Consider the following 22,849-nt stretch of genomic DNA (forward strand, 5'->3'; position numbering starts at 1 on the left):
GTTTCCAGTATCCTCATTCTGTACATGCCTGCATACTGTATTTTGTTGTGTTACAAGTGTCTTCCATAACGTACACACTAGTATTTGCATTTGCTGGAAGAATTATAACCTTGTGCTCTTTCTCAATGCTGTACAATTGTTTAGAAGTGTTCCAATATCCATAAAAGCACAGCTTCTGTTCCTCAACATTCAGAGGCCAACAAGTATCCGCTGCTCATTAATACACAAATTCTCCATTCCCCTATCTCAATGTCAAGTTTCCTTCGATTACACCGTATTTCTCACCAAGGATTGCTAATCGCCTACAAAACTATGTCAGCTTCTTGTTCACATCCTCTAGTAAAATAAGCCTTCTTTCCCCAGTGTTTGTACAACATCAGAGCCTATGTGAAATTGCCTTGGCACAGACAACGGAGCTAGTATCAACCAGTCCATTTCTGACTTGGTCAGTACTGTAATTTTCAAACAGTGTTCTTAAGAATCCTGGGCTCCTCAGTGAAGGAGAAACTACATTTTGCACATAGTAATAATAATAATAATGGGACGCGGGTTAGGACTTGCTGATCAGAAGGTCGGCGGTTCGAATCCCCGCAATGGGGTGAGCTCCCGTTGCTCGGTCCCTGCTCCTGCCAACCTAGCAGTTCGAAAGCATGTCAAAGTGCAAGTAAATAAATAGGTACCGCTCTGGCGGGAAGGTAAACGGCACTTCCGTGTGCTGCTCTGGTTCACCAGAAGCGGCTTACTCATGCTGGCCTCATGACCTGGCCAGCTCCCTCAAACGCCGGCTCCCTCGGCCAGCAAAGCAAGATGAGTGCCGCAACCCCAGAGTCGGCCACGACTGGACCTAATGGTCAGGGATCCCTTTACCTTTACCTAATAATAATAATAATAATATATTATTTATACCCCGCTCATCTGGCTGGGTTTCCCCAGCCACTCTGGGCGGCTTCCAACAAAACACTAAAATACAATAGCCTATTAAACATTAAAAACTTCCCTAAAGAGGGCTGCCTTCAGATGTCTTCTAAAAGTTTGGTAGTTATTTTTCTCTTTGACATCTGGAGGGAGGGCGTTCCACAGGGTGGGTGCCACTACCGAGAAGGCCCTCTGCCTGGTTCCCTGTAACTTGGCTTCTCGCAGTGAGGGAACCGCCAGAAGGCCCTTGGCACTGGACTGCAGTGTCTGGGCAGAACGATGGAGGTGGAGACACTCCTTCAGGTATACTGGACCGAGGCCGTTTAGAGCATAGACACATGGAATGCAGCCTCTATGATAATGTTTTAAATAATAATGATGATTACGACAACGTAGCCCCAAGGCTTTGTGAATGGTGGCAGACAGATTACTTAACCCTTCCCCATAATCTGTTTCCCTACTCAAAACCTCCTAAATGACTACCCCACTGCCTGGATTTCAGATGCTTACTGAGGTGAAAACTCATCTGGGACCTTGCAAGAAGAAAGTGGTTTTGGAAGGCCGATTTTGAATGGAAAAGCAACTGTGGGGAAGGGGGCTGAACACCCTCTCCCTTCCATTTGCACCCCTGTTCAGAATAAGAACCTCTTGAGGCTGCTTTTCATCAAAAATAGATAGTGGAAGTTTTGTGTAATCTTAGATTGTGCGCAACATAAGATTGGTAATAGTACTTCCCTGTAACACATAGCCATAGCATGTTTAGGACGCTCTCTCTGTTTATGCTCTCTCTGTTTAACAGCAAGGTCCAGATATCTTGGTCAGTGCTTTACGGGAACTGAGACGATACCCTAAAACTGCCAAGAATCCTTTGCAATATGCAGAGGTTTTGTGGCTAGGGTGCAGCAACTACTTAGCAGGTAAAGGGATGTGAAAAGGGTACAATTAGTGCAAAAACCTTGCAAACCACCGGACTGAATGATGCCTGAAAATGAGAAATGTACCCATTTCTCTTTTATAGGTATGCCATAGGTATTCCCTACCCTGTTGAACCCCTCCAAAATACACAAGTATAACTGCCATACATTTTAGAGGCACAATCATTAAAGGTCCCAATTCAAACTACTTACAGCTGGCTGAATGTCTACTTACTAGGAAGCCACAAAGATTATGTCAGAACTCCATCAAGCAGTGTGGTCTCCAGGTAGCTGAACCACAGCTGTATGGCAACATTCAGGCTTGGTTATGATGTTGGCAATTCCATCTCAATGAGTATACTGTGGTACCTCAGGTAAAGAACTTAATTCGTTCTGGAGGTCCGTTCTTAACCTGAAACTGTTCTTAACCTGAGGTACCACTTTAGCTAATGGGGCCTCCCGCTGCCGCTGGGCGATTTCTGTTCTCATCCTGAAGCAAAGTTCTTAACCCAAGGTACTACTTCTGGGTTAGCGGAGTCTGTAACCTGAAGCGTCAGTAACCTGAAGCATCTGTAACCTGAAGCGTCTGTAACCCGAGGTACCACTGTATTATCTTGGCAGAATGATAGCTCAGTGCAAAGAAATCCAAATCATACTATTAGCAGAACTGCCATGTGACCATTTCTTTCAAGCTTGTAACAGTCAGTGAATAGTTACAGTTTTTATACGTTTAAGAGAATTAATGTGAATGAATTAACACTGGCTGTCCTGCATACACATACACCCCTCTGGTAGAAGTAGCAACTCTTACATTTAGCTACCGTGTCCGAATTATGCTACTAATTCACATACGCACATCAATTTCTTTAGATTCAGCCCCTTTCTCTTCTATTGAGAGCAATGTGAAATGCGCCGATCAATGAATTAGCAATAGACTTGTAAGGTAAAAAAAATGGATTTGAAGTCAGAGCAATCTTCCAAAGTTTTACTTATCTGTATAAACGTAGAAGGATTTCCAAAACAATGTTCATTAAAACAGCCCCAAATGTCATATATGTAAAAGTGTAACATTATTTGATCAGCTGATTAGTTCTGTGATTAAAAAAAAATACAAAATATCAAATGACACTGGGGTCATTTGATAGCTCGACAAAATTTATTTTAACCAAGACAGAAAGGTGCTTTCCACGAAACTGCTGTGTATATACTTCTCTTATAAATGGTGTTGCTTCAGTGTTTATATTTTAATTTGATTTACCGTATTTTTTGCACCATAACACTCACTTTTTTCCTCCTAGAAAGTAAGGGTAAATGTCTGTGCGTGTTATGGAGCGAATGCCTACGGAAGGCGGGGGGGATCTGCTGCAGTCGTGAGCAGAGGATCCATGGTTCACCTTCCTTCCCTCCTCCGTGGCTCGCTTTGAAACAGCAAAGCAGGAGAAGAGCCGCTGAGTGGGGAGGAGAGAGGGACAGAGAGCCTGCTTGCTTTAAAGGAGCAAAGCGGGAGAGGAGAGGAGCCGCTTACACGGGTCACCCCAAATTTACCAGCAGATCACATAGCATGTCCATGGCTACAGCTTGCACCCAAAAAATCACGCACCCACTGTTGCCTGGGGCCACAGTGGTGCAAAAACGTGGTTACAAAGCATGGATCCACATGGATCTTCAGGATTTTTGCATTGGGCTACCCCAAACTCACCGTCAGATCACATGTCTGTGGCCACAGAATGAAGCACAAAAATCATATATCCACTGTTTCGTTTAGAATATTTTTTTTCTTGTTTTCCTCCTCTAAAAACTATGTGCGTGTTATGGTCGGGTGCGTGTTATAGAGCGAAAAATACGGTAATTATTTGCAAGCCACACTGAGAACTTGTGGAAGGGAGGGGGGCATTAGACCTATCCAAGGTTATCCTTGAAGCTCCCCCCCCCCTCATCATTTTGGGAGGAGGTTGCCTCCCCCATAATTGTGAAAATGTAAAATTCAACCATAAACTCCCTTTCAATAATACATTCAAAACTGTTACTGCAACCATCAGCTTGTTTTTTTAGTTTCCCTTATCTTACATAAAGTCATACATACTCCTAGGGCTCTATTTTCTGAAATCTATTTTTAACTTCACAGAAAATTCCACAGTGTCTATTGCCTGATATATTGCAGAGACTGTGGGTCTGCCAAGTCACCAGCAACAAGCCGTAGATACTACCAGTCAAAGTCTGAACCCCAGTCTAAGCAGCTAGGCATTTAATTGAATTTTGCCTTTTCCCCTAGCAGCTAAGCACCAGGCTACTCTGGCTGATGCCTTAGAAATAAGCTGAAAAATATCTGAGTGCCTGGATGCAGTGCTGAGAAAACTGAGGGAGAAAGGCAGCAGAGGGAGGGCAGGCTATAAGGCTGGCAAAAATGATAATTTGCCAATGCAAAATCAGCAACATAGCCTTCCAAATCCCATTTGAACAAGTGCACAGGCAGAGCTGGACGGAAAAATCCAGAGGAGCCTTTTGCCAATTCATTGATAGCACTGTTCATATTTTCTAAAGGAAAGGGAAGAACTCCTTGAATTTTTCCTACAATGCTGCATTTAATGCCTGTTAGTTAAAATTATGTTCTCAGGAAGATGTTGATGAACAGAATTCATTTCCTTTTATGACAGGGATCAACATGATCCAAAAGTTGTTAAAGGGTCTAGGATAACATTTACTAAATTTCAAGAGAGCGTTTATTTTTACTCTCCCCTCCCCTGTCCTTTATCAGATCTATTACCCTCCCTCCCTCACCTCCCAAATCTCTACCCAGGCACCCCCCAGTAAACACAGCCAATTCTATTTATTGCCTTTCCGCTTTACTAATTGCCCATGGCAAGGTACAAAGCACAGGGACACATGCAAATCAAAACAGCCAAACCTTAAAAACAGAACCAAAGCTCAATTTAAGATCAGCAGCTGCCACAAATTCTTAGTATTTCTAAAGGCTTAGCCAAACAGGCAGATCTTTTTCATCATTTCCCTAAAACTAGAGAAAGGAGGAGCGATGCAAGCATTGATAGGCATTCAAAAGCAGCAGTGCCACAATGAAGAATGCACTAATTCAGGTTGGCACCCTACTGCAGGAGAGAGCCAAACTGGATGACTTTGTCAGTTCCATATGTTTTGCCTGGTTCCGAGGGCCTATGGTGGTTCCCTCACTGCAAGAAGTGAAGATGCAGAGAACTAGGCAGAGGGCCTTCTCGGTAGTGGCGCCTGCCCTGTGGAACGCCCTCCTAGCAGATGTCAAGGAAATAAACAACTATATAACTTTTAGTAGACATCTGAAGGCAGCCCTGTATCATGAGGTTTTTAATGCTTGATGTTTTGTTATGTTTTTATATGTGTTGGAAGCCACCCAGAGTGGCTGGGGAAACCCAGCCAGATGGGCGGGGTATTATTACAGTGGTACCTCTGGTTGCGAACAGGATCCGTTCCGGAGCCCCGTTCGCAACCCGAGCAGAACGCAACCCGCATCTGCGCGGGTCATGATTTGCCGCTTCTGCACATGATGTCATTTTGAGCGTCTGCGCATGCGCGAGCAGCAGAACCCGGAAGTAACCCTTTCCGGTACTTCTGGGTCGCCACGGGACGCAACCTGAAAAGATTTAATCCGAAGCGTCTTTAACCTGAGTTATGATTGTATTATTATTATTATTATTATTATTATTATTATTATTATTATCCAGCAACTCTGTTCTAGTCACCCTTCCTACCTACCTGGTAGTCTTTTGCCCACTTGGCCAATGAACAGTCCATGCCACTGAATTATTATGGGGCAGCTTTCGGGTGTTTTGCCCCCTCAGAATCTTTCCATTCACTAAAATTTTTGTGTTGATATTTGGCTGTTGTGTGCACGGGTGCAGTTTTGACTCCCAAAGCTCTGCACGCTCAGGAAGAATCTCGCTGGGATTAGCATATATGATCAATAAATTAACCAATTTACTGGACCTAAAAGGGGGAGGGAGAGAAAATATTCTATTCCCTAATCTACTCATTTAATGTCCTCTTGCTACGCTACTTAGCAATTATAAAAATACACTGGGGGAAGGACAAACAAAAGCCCACTTGCTGGCTTCTGAGGTGCCAAGTATATTCAAGCAAAAACCTAATTCAGAATAATTAGCATACTTGATAGATTTCAATTCTTTCTTCTCACAGAACAGCCACTGACGGATTCCTCCTGTGACTTTATGAATAATTCCCCTCCCTCGCCGCTAGTCCTTGTTTAATCTCTGCATTTTTGCCAGTTGCCTGCTGTAAGAATTTTGATACCTTTTATTCGAAATGCAAGTAATGGTTAGCAGAATGTCAAACTTCAGGCTGAAACTGAAGTTCCTGTATTGTGGCATTCACCAAACTGGTGACTCTTTGGCTGTTTGGGGTCCAAAACCGCTAGAAAGAAACTGATAGTGAAGGTTGCCGTACTGGGTATACACACTATAGTGTGTTGGGATAAATTCAGAAGACCAGCAACAACCTTGCAGTAGCAGCCATACAAAACTTGCAGCAAAGAGAGAATTTCATGTCACTGTTGAGATTCTTGCTCTTGGGCATTGTCGGCCAATTGGTGCCAAAGAAGGACAGAACTTTCTTTATGTGTGCAACAACAGCAGCAAGAATATTGATTGCAAAGTATTGGAAGACACAAGATCTACCCACCCAGGAAGAATGGCAGATGAAGGTGATGGACTACATGGAACTGGCAGAAATGACTGGCAGAATCCGAGACCAGGGAGAAGAGTCGGTGGAAGAAGACTGGAAGAAGTTTAAAGACTACTTGCAGAAATACTGTAAAATTAATGAATGTTAAAGGGATGTTGGATTGAAAATAAGCGGTATTGGTAAAAAGATTAACAAGAATATGTAAATATGGATTGACAATGGTTGAAAATATATAGTTATAATAGGTTAAGATATTGAGTAAAGATAAATGATAGAGGGTAAGGATTTGCTGAATTAACCATGTGAACTGGAATACAAAAAAGGGGTGTGTGAGGAGGTCAGGAAACAAGTAAATGAAATATAAGACATGAAAATATTGATTTCTTTTTAATATTTTCTACTTTTTATGTATCTTGTCTTTGTATTTTTGTATCTTTTTTTCTTTTTATTATTGTTATTCTTTTTTATTTCTTATTTTTAATTTTGCAACCTTTTATTGTCTGTAAAAATTCAAAAAATATCATTTTTAAAAAAAGAGAGAGATTCTTGATTACTGCAAATGGATCTATTTTCATTTCCTACGATGTTGCCTGACAGAGATCAGGGATTTCTCAGAAGCATGTTGATAGTCTGAGATTACAGGAAACCTCTCTCCAGTCCTTGGAATCCAATACCTATCAGATTTAGCACGGCTAACTGGAAGTGGCAAAGACTTCCATCAGGTGTGAGTTGCCTTGGGGCATTGGTGGTCTTGTAGAAAGGTAAAAGCTTACTAGGAAATGATATATAATAAATTGAAAAAGGTGTTTAAAATAACATTTGTTAAAAAACAAAACAAAACCCCGAAGCTTTCCTTTTGGGAATTATAGGAATAGAACTACTCAAACCGTATAGAAATTTATTCATGTATGTGACTACAGTGGCAAGAATGCTACTTGCCCAAATATTGGAAAGAAGAAGAAGTCCCAGTGAAAGAAGAACGGATACAAAAAGTTATGGAATATGCAGAAATGGCGAAACTCACCGGAAAAAGAAGAAATCAAGATAACAATTTTTTTTATAAAATAATGGAGATGGGTTATTGAATATTTACAAATAAACTGTAAACAGATAAGAGCACTGGCAGGCTTATTGTAACAACCTGCAGTTTTATAAGAGTATATATTTAAAGTACATGAAAAAATGAGTAAATTAAGTTAATTTGGAACATGCAGAAAATATAAAAATAAATAAATTAAGGAACCGCAGAAAGAGGGGAGAGGAAGTCAAGTTTTGAAATGTTAAAATGACTGTAAAGTTATTGAAATGTATAAAACTGAAAATCATAAATAAATAAAAAAATTGGATCCTTGGGGCATCTTTGGGAGACTAAGGAAGGATCAGTGGCTGTGGAGTCTGCTTAAGGGAGTATATTTGTGCTCTGTTTATACATTTCTACAGGGGGGGGGGGAAATTAGAAATAAATGATAAGATCCCAACATGCTATCTTCCAAAGAAAATGAAAACGTATACTACTCCACAATGTGAAATGGGAGGATTTAAAGAAACCTATAGCATTGTTATCAATGCAAGACAAACTCTGTTAAGCAAAAAATCTGTCTTTTGCCTGCACACCTTCCTTTCTTTTTCTTTCTTTCTTTCTTTCTTTCTTTCTTTCTTTCTTTCTTTCTTTCTCTTTCTTTCTTTCTTTCTTTCTCTTTCTTTCTTTCTTTCTTTCTCTCTATTTCTTTCTTTCTTTCTCTCTATTTCTTTTTTTCTTTCTTTCTTTCTTTCTTTCTTTCTTTCTTTCTTTCTTTCTTTCTTTCTTTCTTTCTTTCTTTCTTTTGTATACTAGCCTTCATTCGCAGATCTCAGGGCAGTTCACAACATAACTCTTATTGAATCGTTCATAACGGTGTCCATCCACTGTGTAGAATCACTACAACTGGGCCAAACATAGGGGGAATAACCACATAATCCACATGTGGCTATCTTACCACTAGCAAGTACATTTTTTGCTCTGGTGAAAGCACTAAATAAATAAACTTGGCTTAGATTTTAACACTTGCTGGATCCAGGGATTAGAGAGGTTTGGGACCCACAAAATCGTAACAATATTGTGTATCTGGAGCTGCACTCAGAACTAGAATTCTCCACCTGTACAAGATTCATTCTCTCCATTCCGTGTTATACTATATATTTTTGCCATATGTATATAGCCAGGCTAAACCACTTATTACGTGAACAAGAACAAATTGGTGATTGTGTTACCACATTCCATCCAACAAACACAGCAGCAACGAATGACCACTCTAGAGAAAATATGTAACAATGTGTACAATATGTAACAATATGTAACAAATATGTTACTTTCTATGTAACAATATCCTATTCCAGCCTTAACATTGCCATACATGAAGATGCCTTAGTTTCACAATGACGGAATCAGAACACAGAATAAATCTGTAGAATAAAAGGCAAACATAAACTTGGGGTACTTTTCATCTTAAAAACTAAGCCGTAGCAGCTCTTAAAAAAATACTAATACTGCTATCACAGTTGAATTGTCATTTTAATTCATAAATTCCTTCCAATTCCGTAACATGTTCTAGCTGCTAAATTAGCAAATGATGCCATTAAGTAAAAGTATTGGATGTTCCCACAGTCTGCTGTGACACATCCTGGGATCTTTAGATGAAAGGTGTATACAAATTTAATTCATTGATTAATTATACTAATAATAATCCCCCTGTTCTGCTCTGTGGTGAGGCTACCTTCTGCAACATTCAGTCTGGATACTAACAGAAGGCAAAGCTCTGCTGTTGCTTCAGCAGCAGCCAGACTTAGACCAAGGACTCAAACTATATTGGCAAAGGAAAAGCACTTTACCGTATTTTTTGCTCTATAAGACACACTTTTTCCCTTCTAAAAAGTAAGGGGAAATGTGTGTGCGTCTTATGGAGTGAATGCAGGCTGCGCAGCTATCCCAGAAGCCAGAACAGCGAGAGGGAGCGCTGCGCAGCCCTGCGGAGGCTTCGCGTGGCTAAGCCAGATCCTGCTTGCTGCCCAGAACGTCATGAAGATGTTTTACAGGTGTTTTCATTCTTTTCTTTACTTTTGGAAAATTAATAAATATCTATCTGCAAAAAAAAAAAAAAAAAAAAAAAGATCCTGCTTGCTGCCCTGGCTTCTGGCTTAGCCGCACGCAGCCTCTTCCGGGCAGGGGGAGCCTTCATCCCGCTGCCCGGGAGAGGCTTCGCGCGGCAATCCCAGAAGCCAGATCCCTCTTGCTGTTCTGGCTTCTGGGATTCAGAATATATTTTTTTCTTGTTTTACTCCTCCCAAAACTAGGTGCATCTTATGGTCTGGTGCTGGTGCGTCTTATAGAGCGAAAAATACGGTATATGTCTTATAACACTGTGACACCAGGCGGCGCTGGGGAGTCCCGTCTTTCCCCACATGATTTCCCTTAATGAAATTTAGAACGTGTTTTCCTGAAACGCTTTATTGATGGGTCTAGATCCAGCCCAATCCCTATATAAGAGCAGCAGTTGTGTTGCGTTCCAACAGTCTGCCTTCACTTGCAAGGGCCCCAGCACACCACTTCAGCCATCACATAATCCTACACAACAGGGAAGACTGACCACACTGAGGCTTCTGAAATGGGTTCTTCTGAGTCCTACGGTAGCAGTGCTCACACTATGGAGTGTATTCTGACAACAATAAAATTTATTTTTACACAGGCAAGCAGGTTGTGTGCACAAACTGATCACACACATTTGCTGCACAAAAAGAAACCCAGCTGTGTGGACTAACTTCTAAAGCCTTGGAAGAAAAGATTTGAGAAATCTCATCCCTAGAATCCGCCTAGTGTTCGTACAATGAGGGATAAGCCTAGGCAATTCAAAGATTGTGTGCTTTATCTTATACAAGGTACTACTGTCAGGAAAGGCAAATTCAAAGGGGAGGCAAGTTCAAAAAGTTGCAGAAATGCAAACATACTGCAATGAAACGTACTGGAATTGGAAAGGCAAGTGTGGCGTTATTACTGTTAGCTTCTGAATTACTCCAGAAACAAGCATGATTAGAATGTTAAGAAAACCCAGACTCCACTACCTTTCAGTCTATATAACATACTTATACCTCTACAATTCATTTTTTTAAAAAAAAAATATCTCTGAATGTGTTAGGAAAGAATTTACGAACATTTCAAATTGCTCATTTTCAGTTTGGAGAGAAATCTGATTCTTGTTAGAGTGGCCCAACTGAGATAAATAAACTCCCATTGATTAAACGTATAAAATACGGTAATGTTGAAAATACAAGTCCAGAATTGCTAGGGAGGAAAGTCCTACAATCCTGAGTGAAATAAACAAAACAATGTCACCGCCTTGACCAAATTAAGAATGTTTTGTTCACCACAAGCTTATTACTGCAGGTTAGAGGGTGAAAGAGGAGAGCGCAAAATATGGCCTGAAGCTCAACATCAAAAAGACTAAGATCATGGCCACTGGTCCCATCACCTCCTGGCAAATAGAAGGGGAAGAAATGGAGGCAGTGAGAGATTTTACTTTCTTGGGCTCCATGATCACTGCAGATGGTGATAGCAGTCACGAAATCAAAAGACGCCTGCTTCTTGGGAGAAAAGCAATGACAAACCTAGACAGCTTCTTAAAAAGCAGAGACATCACCTTGCCAACAAAGGTCCGTATAGTTAAAGCTATGGTTTTCCCAGTAGTGATGTATGGAAGTGAGAGCTGGACCATAAAGAATGCTGATCGCCGAAGAATAGATGCTTTTGAATTATGGTGCTGGAGGAGACTCTTGAGAGTCCCATGGACTGCAAGAAGGTCAAACCTATCCATTCTGAAGGAAATCAGCCCTGAGTGCTGACTGGAAGGGCAGATCCTGAAGCTGAGGCTCCAATACTTGGGCCACCTCATGAGAAGAGAAGACTCCCTGGAAAAGACCCTGATGTTGGGAAAGATGGAGGGCACAAGGAGAAGGGGACAACAGAGGGCGAGATGGTTGGATAGTGTTCTCGAAGCTACCAGCATGAGTTTGACCAAACTGCGGAAGGCAGTGGAAGACAGGAGTGCCTGGCGTGCTCTGGTCCATGGGGTCACGAAGAGTCGGACACAACTAAACGACTAAACAACAACAAATCCTATTGGAAAGACAGCTGTAAAAGATGCTGACCAAACAATGAGAAAGAAGAAAATATGGACTGCCAAGATTACACGCACAACCCAGTCAGATTTTTCATGAGCAACAGCAAACTGGTCAGCCCTTCAAATGTGGACAAAGGGCAGGACCAATGGCATAGATCAGTATAAGGGAGATTCCTAAATTAAAGCACTTGGGGGGGTAGTTCAGGGGAAATGTTACTAATGGGTTTATACAATTTGGAACCGTGGATAGCGACCCCTCTATCCCAAACTTAACTATAGCAGGAGGAAACCTGTTTGCCTGTCCAGTATTTAGCAGCTCATCTGGTAACTGCTGACATGCAAGTGAAGAGGAGGAATCCTGCACCAGGTTGGTAGAAGCATTTATGTTTTTATCAGTGGCTACCGCCTGTGTTTCCATGTGACTGCTGGGGAGAGAAGGTTCTCTTCCTTCCAGTGTGGAAATGCAAGCTAGCAGGCTTTTAAGCAGCCTAGTAAAACAACTGCAGGCTGGCAGTTCTTGCGAGCTTATTCACAATACAAGAAGAATGAATCTTAGGCATGCAAGGCCATACTCTTGCTTTACATCCGATGGCCCATTGGTCTGATCCACCAGAGTCTTCTTGTGTTTGCATAGTCTTAAGATGTGAGTGTACCATTCCAAAAATCAGCCCTTCTCTCTCTCTCTCTCTCTCTCTCTCTCTCTCTCTCTCTCTCTCTCTCTCACACACACACACACACACACACACACACACCCCTGGATTGGAGAATTAACATTCTCATTTGTTGATCTATGTTAGCCATTTATTTGCTATTCTTCCATATGGAATAATTCTTGATATACCATATTTTTCTGTGTATATGACTCGGTTTCCCCCCTAAAAAATAATGTCAAAATTTAGGGGGCATCTTATACATAGGGCCATCTCCCCCCATTTTCTTAAATCTAAGTCCCCCAAAATAGGGGGTGTCTTATACATGGGGGCGTCTTATAGACTGAAAAATAGGGTAACTTGAACATAAAATCTAATGACAACAAAACGACCTGAAAGCAAAACAGTGGATTGAAGCCAGAGGATGCTGTTTTTATGCCAGATCAGACCATCTAGGCCAGTGTTGTGGCAGCAGATCTCCAATATTTCAGAAGGGATTACTCCCAGCCTTACTTTGAGATGCAAGAGATTGAACCCTGGATTTTTCGAACGCAAAGCAAGCGGTCTACCACTGAACCATGTCCTTTCCCCACAGGCTTGTCACATTCAAATTGTCAAATGAGCAACCCTGTGGAGAGCATTCCACAGATGTGGTGCTATCACATAGAAGATGCTCTCCTGGTTGCCACCCACCTCCCTCCAGGCGGCAAGGATGCCCAGAGGAGAGCTGCAAAGATCGCATTAGTGCCCAAGTGGTCCCATAATTGGTAGCAAGTTCGGCATTTCCTCTATCAAGGTCCAACTTCCTGTTAGTACAACCTGCAAGTCTCCTGTGAACCCTGGATAGCAGACCTTTGTAAACCTCGGAAGTACCTCGGAAGTCGAACGGAATCCGTTCCACAAGTCCAAACATGGAACCAAGGTGTGGCTTCTGATTGGCTGCAGGAAGCTCCTGCAGCCAATCGGAAGCCACGGAAGTCCCGTTGGACGTTTGGGTTCCAAAGAACGTTCGCAAACCGGAACTCTCACTTCCGGGTTTGCGGCGTTCGGGAGCCAAAACATTCGAGTCACAAGGCATTTGTCAACCAAGGTACGACTATATAGGTAAAATATTTATTCTTCTTCAATTTATATTAAGTACAGGCAAGTCCCAACTCACATGCATTCAAGTCACACACAACTGTGCTCTCATGAGCCGTTTTCAGTGCCGAAAGGGTGAGGCGTACAATGGGCTGACACGCACGGCAGTCGGGAACAGAGTGCCTACATAAAGAGGGATTCCTCTGTACCGGGGTAGGCAACCTAAGGCCCGTGGGCCGAATGTGGCCCAATCGCCTTCTCATTCCGGCCTGCGAACAGTCCAGGAATCGGCGTGTTTTTCCATGAGTAGAATGTGTCCTTTTATTTAAAATGCATCTCTGGGTTATCTGTGGGGCATAGGAATTCGTTCATCCCCCCCCCAAAAAAAAAGTAGTCTGGCCCACCACATGGTCTGAGGGACGGTGGACTGGCCCACGGCTGAAAAAGGTTGCTGACCCTGCTACAGTATACCTGAAACTTGTGTGCATTTAACTTGCGCACATTCAGTTTTACGTGCTTGTTATAAAAAATAAAAATTAAGGAGGCAGAAATGGGGCTGGTGTCGGGGGGGGGAAGAATTTGCCAGTCCCACCCACCACGGCACCCAATGTGTTTTGACTATACATGATTTGGGCTTTAGGCACGATTCCCAGAACATAACCCTCGCACACGTTGTGGGCTTACAGCAATGTCAATGTCCAAATTGTTTAGCTAAATGAATCACAAAGATTAAAAACCCAAATATTTCATTTGCTGTATTCTACCCACGAAGGAAAAAAAAAACCCGCCCCCCAAAAAACTAAATCTAAAACATTGGGGGGGGGGATGTAAACTTTATCTCCTTTCTCCTTTGGCTAATGCCAGTTCTGTTGATTCCAACTGACCTTATTTTCAGTTGTTTTGTTCAGGGTCTACAAGACTTGGTAGGACAGGTTCCCAGAATTCTACGCTCAACATTACAAATGGTAAGTCTTAGTGCTACAAAAGACACTTTGGTGTGGAGGAATCCTTGATGACAATAAAGAGTAGAGGCACTACTTGTCAGGGGATAAGGCATGAATAAATGGGCCCCCCGTGAACTTTCCCTGCTTCTGCCACAAGAGTGCCATACAGTGGTGCCCCGCAAGATGAATGCCTTGCAAGACGGAAAACTCGCTAGACGAAAGAGTTTTCCGTTTTGGAGGTGCTTCGCAAAACGAATCTCTTATGGGCTTGCTTCGCAAGACGAAAATGTCTTGCGAGTTCCTGCGGGATTTTTTCCCTCCCCCCCCTTTTCTAAGCCGCTAAGCCGCTTATCAGCTGATCCGATAAGCCGATAAGCCGCTAATAGCGCTAATCCGCTAATCCGTCAATGGGCTTGCTTCACAAGACGAAAAAACCGCTAGACGAAGAGAATCACAGAACGGATTCTTTTCGTCTTGTGAGGCACCACTGTACTTAGCTAAAACAGATCGCTAAAACTTCTTTCTTAATCACAATTCTTTACTTCTATACAGCGTTCAAAGCGCTTCACAAATGCCTTCTGTTTTCCTTGTAACAAACCTATAAAGCTCAGCTGGTTAGCTCACTGGTAACACCAAGGTTGCAGGTTTGATCCCCATAAGGGACAGCTGCATATTCCTGAATTGCAGGGGGGTGGACTAGATGATCCTCAGGGTCCCTTCCAACTCTATGGTACTATGATTCTAATGACATCAGTTATTATCCACACGTAGCAATGGAGCGGGTGGGATGGGAACATCGAGGCTGAGAGAATAATGGCCTGCTAAAGATCATCTTGTAAGTACTTAGCAGAGACAGGCTTCAACCTGGCGATTCTCCAGTTCCACACCTTAGGCATAAAGCTACACCAGCTGTTGACCCTGCAGTTAATATTTTGGAATTGCCAAACTGTTGCAGAAGCTCTTCACATTTTTCATTTTTAGGAGTATACGTTTTAAGAGCATATACCGTATTTCCCCATGCATAAGACTAGGGTTTTACCCTAAAAAATAATGTCAAAAATTAGGGGGCATCTTATACACGGGTCTATCTCCCCCCCATTTTCTTAAATCGGAGTCCCCAAAAATAGGGGGCGTCTTATACATCGGCGTCTTGTTTTTCTTATAGACGGAAAAATACGGTCATGTGTGTAGATAAATGTAAATATAAATATTCTTAGGTATACACCTAAGTAATATTCCAAACCGAATGTGTTATTTTCCAGAACGTCCTATAGAGTGAAAAATACGGTATATGGCAGTCCAGAAGTCAGGAACAGGGTACATACCATGGGGGAATAAGTTTATGACCATTGTTTAGCACATCAGTTAGGTGGCAAGCCATGTTGGCACACACTTTAAGGAAAAGAATGAAGTATCATTGGCCAGATTTCGTTTCGCGTTATTAGCCAGTAAAGTAAAAAGATACAGGGGTTCAGAAAGCTTTGTTTCCAGAAGTATGCATGCTGGCCTTTGCTATTTGATATTTGATAAAGACACTTTATCATTATTTAACATAAAAAACAGTATAAAAACCAGGGTGGAGGCTCAATTTCAGCCAGGGCTCGGTCAGTTGCTGAAATGGGCTTTCAAAATGGGCTCACAGATTTCTGAGAAATTCACCAAAGTTAAATCCCAGGGGAGAATTCCCATTATAAAATGAATGCGCAGGTACTCATTTTTAGAAGACAAACATTTATCTTGCCATACAAAATACAATGAGTTCTCTAACCGAATTTACTGCTGACATCAGATCAGATACTGATAAAAACTCCTGTATTTTATTTACAAGGCACTGTATCCTGAATTCTTTAGCATGGAAGAAACCACTGTTGCGTGTATCTTAAAGAGTCACTACTAGATGCAAAATTTAAATGACTCGCCAGAATGTTTTCATTGCATCCACACATTTAAAATAGGATTGCAATATGAAGTTGCTCCAGCAGAACAGACCTGAGTCCACTTCCACATGATCTGGGCAGTTTTTTCTTTGTTTCTTTATAGTTGCATGCACATGGGAACGGATGTAGTGGTAAACCTCAGATCCCACAAAGAGGAAGGGCAAAGTTTAAGAAGTCTGTGAAAGTCAGAATAAACTATCTTCATCCCCTAAATACAAAGTGGCACACCTGTGGACACAGCAAACAAATTAAGCCAGCCACTGTCTTAGTTTGAATCAATTCTCATGAATCAAATTACAGGGAAATGTCTTCCTACAAGTCCTATTAAACAACAACAACAACAACAACATTCACCCAGCATAAGAAAGGGTAGGTCTATTCAAGCAAACTTGCTACAATCATTGAAAACTGCAGCAGCCAAAATTGATCTTAATTTCCATAATTAAACTATAGTTTAAGAAGCCAAGAGGTGGAGTGGAGAATCTGCTATCCTGTGTGTAACACCCCAGAGAAATTTCAAAACTACTTTTGCTCCCCTTGAAATTTGTCAGAGGGACTGCCCCGAAATCACATCAGAATTTAACTTCAGGAAAATTGAGAGGCAATTCATAAAAATTCAAGGAACACTGACAAACAACATCCTAAAGCAAGTCACCTTCTTAAAGCATTCATTCTTGCAAGCTTCCAGCAACATAATAACTATTAACTAGACTGCAAGAGCAACAACCAGAGTCAAAACGGAAAACACAACCTCAGTTTAAAACATAAAGGGCAGGAGCAGGGTGATCCAAACAGTAATGTTATTAGTGCTTGGAACTCAATTGCTGCCTACCAATTCACCAATCATAAAGCAGGTTACATCTTGTTACCTGGATCCCATACATTCAGTCTACAGCTGCAGTGAATAATTAAGAAGTATGCTTCTTTTACAACAACCTTGGGATCCCTTGAAAAGTTATGCTATTATAACCACCAGCCGAACTCACAAAATACGCCAAAATTATTCAGTAACATTGTTGACGTTTTCACTTCCCAAAGTCTGAGTTCTCTGAAGTGTTCTGTTCCCCAGCTGAGCCCATTCAAAGAAACCACTTGAGGAAAACAAAAAAGTAACTGTGCATAGTTGAAGGCACACAGGGAAGAAATGAAGCCCTCCTGCTAGATTTATCACCCCACACATTCTTCATGTAAGAACACCCCGGAATTATGACTTCTTTGTATCATTTGATTAAGAGAAGCAGCTTTAGCTTTAGATGAAAGACAAACCTAATGTTTTTATTCTTCTTTTCAGTGAAGAGATTCTCTACTCAGCTATACATCACTCAAGTCAAACACACATACAGGCGCACACACACTCATGTTGTGGTACAAAACCAGCAGATTCTACATTACAAAGCAAGACAAATACTGGATGCAGCTTCTGTTATCCTTTGTGGGGTTAAATGCCGGACTGTTTATTCCTCCCGTTAACAGAATAACAGAAACCTCATTCATTGATACATACCCTCCAACATTTCTCCAATGAAAACAGGGATGTCCCATTCCCTAGTGATAATTTTGCTATTTGTACCCCACACATCTTACTGGGTTGCCCCAGCCACTCTGGGCGGCTTCCAACACATATAAACACATTTCTTTAAAAAAAAATCTTCCCTGTACAGGATTTCCTTCAGATGGCTCCATACCCTCCAACATTTCTCCAGTAAAAACAGGGACGTCCTAAGGAAAAGCAGGACATTCCTGGATCAAATCAGAAACCAGGACGGCTTCTCTAAATCAGAGAAAATAGAGACACATGGAAGGGTCTGTGTGCATCTGCCATCAGCATAAGGCAATAAGTTTGTCCAACTCCAGCCCTCTTTTCTGCCTTCGTAGGCTCAGTGCTGATAACCAGGGTGGGAAGAAGTACAGGTAACATCCACCGCCGCCGAAACGTGGCTTGTTTGTTTTTAAACACGCGCGCACGGCACACACACACGTTCCTTCAAAGCACGCGACACCTCGAGAACGCTGCGATTGCAAATGCCCAAAAAAGAGAGGTCAGGTTACCTGGCCCCAAGCTGCGCGCTTGCACAAAAGGGCTATTTGAAAGCGAGCCGTGTCTCGTGGGCTGCCTTGCATCCCCCCCCCCCCCACCGTGCAGCCTGCGCTTTTTTGCAAAGAGTTGCGCCGCATCGGAGCCGGCGGTGGCCCCTTTCCAGTGCCCGGGATGCGCCGCTGCCCCTCGGGCGGAGAGCTGCGCGCCGAGTTCCCCAGCCGGAGGAGAAGAAGGGGGACTCACCTCGGTGCGAGTCTGCAGCCTCTTGTTCATCTCATAGATCCGGTACTCGGGCTGCACCATGTACGGCGTGTGCCTCCGGTAGAAGGGGCCGAAGGGCGAAGAATAGAAGGGGTCGTGCGGCGCCGCGCTCGACATCTTGGCCGCCGCTCGCCGGCGAGGCTCAGGGCGCGCGGGAGGCGGCGGCAGCCCACAGCCGCGCCGAGCACATGGGAAGCGCGGGGCGGGCGGCTGCTGCTGCTGCTGCTGCTGCTGCTGCGCGGGGAGGGAGCGCGAGCGAGGCCGGCGGGCGGGGAGGGGAAGGCGGGCGCGGGCGAGGCGGGCAGCCCGGCGAGGCTGGGCGGCGGGGAGCGAGGCTGGCGCGCGAGGCTGGCGGGGAGCTTGTTTTTCAAGGCGCCGTCGGCGGGGAAGGGGTCATTTCCTGTCCGCCTCCTGCGAAAACAACGCGGGGTTTTGCCCCCCCCTCCCTCCCTCTCTCTTTTTCTCCTCAGGGTGACACAAAAGGAGGTTTCCTGTGAGGAACTGGGCTGGGTGGGGGGCAAGAGGGTCGGCGCTTCCCCGGCTTCCCCACCCAGCCAAGTCGCCAACAACACCACATACACAATCGCAACCCCCAAGCAGAAACGTGCCTCGAGAGACGCATCCTGCCCCTTCAAAGTTTGTTGGCTTGTTTCCTGATTTGCCTGCCCAGGCGCAGTCCCTCAGGGAGGCAGAAGGCAAACACAGGACAGCATCCTCTGCGGGATTCAAATGGCCACAACTTTGTTCAATTTCGCATGTAGGAAACCTGGGCGTGTAGACGGGGTCAGTCAGGAACTGGACGCTGCACAACGTGCATTTACACAGCTGGCCCCCTTTATCCCCACAGCCAGTGGCGTAGCGTGGGTTGTCAGCACCCGGGGCAAGGCAAGTAATTTGCGTCCCCTAACCCATGGATTTGCGCCCCCTAACCCCCAGACATTGCACCCGGTGCGGCTGGCCCCCCCTGCATCCCCCACGCTACGCCACAGCTGAGGGGAGGACTGTGACCCACAGCTGTGCACTTGTGGCCAGAGACTCCCCTCCAGTGGCGTAGCATGGTCAGGTGGTACCCGGTGCAGAAAATTTCTTGTCACGCACCCCCCCCCCATTGAAATCCAGTTGGACTCCCAAGGGACTGCGATCTACTATACGTTGGGTTGAATGCGCTTAGGGTTGAGTGCGTTTGAGTTGCGCTCTGCGGCAACTCGGAAGTAACGGAGCGCGTTACTTCCAGGTTTCGCTGCATGCGCAGATGCTCAAAATGACCTCACGCGCATGTGCAGAAGCGGTGAAAGGTGACGCGCACGTGCGCAGACGTGTCGTCACTAGTTACGTTTGCTTCTAGAGACGAACAGAGCTCCAGAACGGATCCCGTTTGTATCCAGAGGTACCACTGTATGAAAATACTGGCTGTGATTGTCATTGGTGTTGAGCTTTTGGGGTGGGCGGGCGGTGCGCTGAATATCACTCCCCTAGGTGATGCCACCCGGGGTGTGCCGCACCCAATTTGCTCATTCCCTGCTCCCCTCAAGACCCCTTTGATGGGGAACCTGATATCGCAGAAGGGATGACTCGCCACATCAACCCCTCACTGAATATAGGGCTAAAGGATTCCACCCAAGACCTAAAACCGCCAAAGTTGTGACAATTGCTATGGGGAGGGGAAAACATGCGGAGCAGGGGAAATCCCTTCCCTGCTCCGAAAGACAGCAACCATCACCCAGGAACCTAGAAAGGGAAAGGTGAGCCGAAAAGAAAAGATACAAGTACAGGGAGGGCTCGGGGGGGGGTGATGCTCTGGGGCAAACTGTGATGCTTGATTTCAGCGCAAGTCCCCTTTTATTCTTTAGGAGTGGACTGGAGTGAAGACTGCTCACTTCCAGTCTGCTCCCTTTGCCCTGCCCCCCAGGCCACCACAGATAAAGGTAAAGGTACACCTGACCATTAGGTCCAGTCGTGACCGACTCTGGGGTTGTGGCGTTCATCTCGCTTTATTGGCCAAGAGAGTCGGGGTACAGCTTCCGGGTCATGTGGCCAGCATGACTAAGCTGCTTCTGGCGAACCAGAGCAGTGCACGGAAATGCCGTTTACCTTCCCGCCGGAGCGGTACCTATTTATCTACTTGCACTTTGATGTGCTTTTGAACTGCTAGGTGGGCAGGAGCTGGGACCGAGCAATGGGAGCTCACCCCGTTGCGGGGATTCGAACTGCCGACCTTCTGATCGGCATGTCCTAGGCTGTCCTAGACACCAGGGTTTATATGCAAGGAATTTCTCAGAATAGGACTCAGAATGCCATATTCTCCAGCATTCCCCAACATTCTTATTTCATGCAATTTTGTAATTGAGAAGTAGAACTTGGTGCAAGCAGGAAGAGCTGAGATTTCAACTTATGGCAGTGTTTCTCAACCTCTGGGTCCCCAGATGTTGTTGGACTACAACTCCCATCATTCCTAGCCAGCATGACCAGTGGTCAGGGATAATGGGAGTTGTAGTCCAACAACATCTGGGGACCCACAGGTTGAGAACTGGATTCAGGGCACTGTTGGGCATTGCTGGGCACTTGAACAAGGACCCTCTCACTGCATGGTCATCATACTGCGAGTTATTGCTGCTTGGCATCACCACCTGTTTGCTCCTCCAGCTTTTTCCTTCAGTGATAGAGGGAGCAAGCAAGTGTGGACAAGGGAGAAAGAACATTTGTTGTCATCTGCTCATTCACTTATTGCCTGTTCCCTGGACAGGTGAGTAGGCAATGGTGTCTGGAGAACAACAGAACGAGGGAATGGACATGTAATCAATCTATACCCAACCTGAAATACCGTAATTTATTGAAAGTTTTTTGGGGGGCACATGTCAAAGAGTTCTCTCCTCCCCACTTATAACAATGTATAAGGTTGAGATCCCTTGTCTGAGGAAATGAAGTTAAAATCAGGGTTTGGCGAGGAGGGGTTGGAGTCAGGATAGGCAAGTGCAAGAGAATCATGGTCGGGGCAGAGTTGATTTGACAGGATTTGACAGGGTGTGTGCAGATTATTAGGAGCTCCAGGGTCAGTCACAAAGCAATAGATACTGCTTCGTGAAATGGACCACCTCTCCCAATAAGAACTGACCTGGACCCTGCAGTTATCATCGAAGGCCCGTCTTTGTGTGCCTCCTACACGACAGGTCCAGAGGGTGGCAACAAGATAACTGGCCTTTTCCACAGTGGCTCCCCACTTGAGGAATGATCTCCTCAGGAAGTCTTGCCCGGGTGCCTTTGTTTCATATCTTTAGGTGACGGGCAAAAATGTTTGGCTGATTAACATTTCATGGCATTTTTAATATGTTAAAGATGCAGCACAAATGGTACCTCACCCCCTCAAGACTATCAAAGATGTATAAAAATTTAGCAAATACATGTTGGAGGTGTGGTGGGAGCAAGAACTCAGCTAGCAAAGGCAGCGGCATGGCAGCTAGAAGTAAAAGGATCCCGTATCTGGAAAGAGCCAAGGTAGTGCTGTTCACTATCCATGGCGGCTAATGGATTGAAGTTGAATCCTGACAAGACAGAAGTACTGTTCTTGGGGGGACAGGGGGCGGGCTGGTGTGGAGGACTCCCTGGTCCTGAATGGGGTAACTGTGCCCCTGAAGGACCAGGTGCGTAGCCTGGGAGTCATTTTGGACTCACAGCTGTCCATGGAGGCGCAGGTTAATTCTGTATCCAGGGCAGCTGTCTACCAACTCCACCTGGTACGCAGGCTGAGACCCTACCTGCCCGTGGACTGTCTCGCCAGAGTGGTGCATGCTCTAGTTATCTCCCGCTTGGACTACTGCAATGCGCTCTATGTGGGGCTACCTTTGAAGGTGACTCGGAAACTACAGCTAATCCAGAATGCGGCAGCTAGACTGGTGACTGGGGGCAGCCGCCGAGACCACATAACACCGGTCTTGAAAGACCTACATTGGCTCCCAGAACGTTTCCGAGCACAATTCAAAGTGCTGGTGTTGACCTTTAAAGCCCTAAACGGCCTCGGCCCAGTATACCTGAAGGAGCATCTCCAACCCCATCGTTCTGCCCGGACACTGAGGTCCAGCGCCGAGGGCCTTCTGGCGGTTCCCTAATTGCGAGAAGCAAAGCTACAGGGAACCAGGCAGAGGGCCTTTTCGGTAGTGGCGCCCACCCTGTGGAATGCCCTCCCATCGGATGTCAAAACGATAAACAACTACCTGATATTTAGAAGACATCTTAAGGCAGCCCTGTTCAGGGAAGTTTTTAATGTATTATATTTT

The 22,849-nt window shown here is 44.6% G+C and overlaps 1 protein-coding gene across 3 annotated transcripts in view; it reads right to left on the minus strand.

Annotated features, from left to right (window-relative positions):
• LOC310699082 (LIM domain-binding protein 2-like) overlaps window positions 1–18,778 on the minus strand; it is a 116,132-nt gene extending 97,354 nt beyond the window's left edge. For 2 of the 3 annotated variants that reach the window (XM_083520695.1, XM_083520697.1), the window contains exon 1: window positions 18,561–18,777. In XM_083520695.1, coding sequence (XP_083376821.1) covers window positions 18,561–18,695 — 135 coding nt within the window. In that variant the 5' untranslated portion in view covers window positions 18,696–18,777. Of the gene's footprint in view, window positions 1–18,560 lie in introns of all 3 variants that reach the window. The other variant, XM_083520696.1, reaches the window with a different exon arrangement.
• Window positions 18,779–22,849: the final 4,071 nt, after the last annotated feature.

The sequence above is a fragment of the Podarcis liolepis genome, assembly GCF_965112155.1.
Source record: "Podarcis liolepis genome assembly, contig: HAP1_SCAFFOLD_48, whole genome shotgun sequence".
NCBI lineage: Eukaryota > Metazoa > Chordata > Lepidosauria > Squamata > Lacertidae > Podarcis > Podarcis liolepis.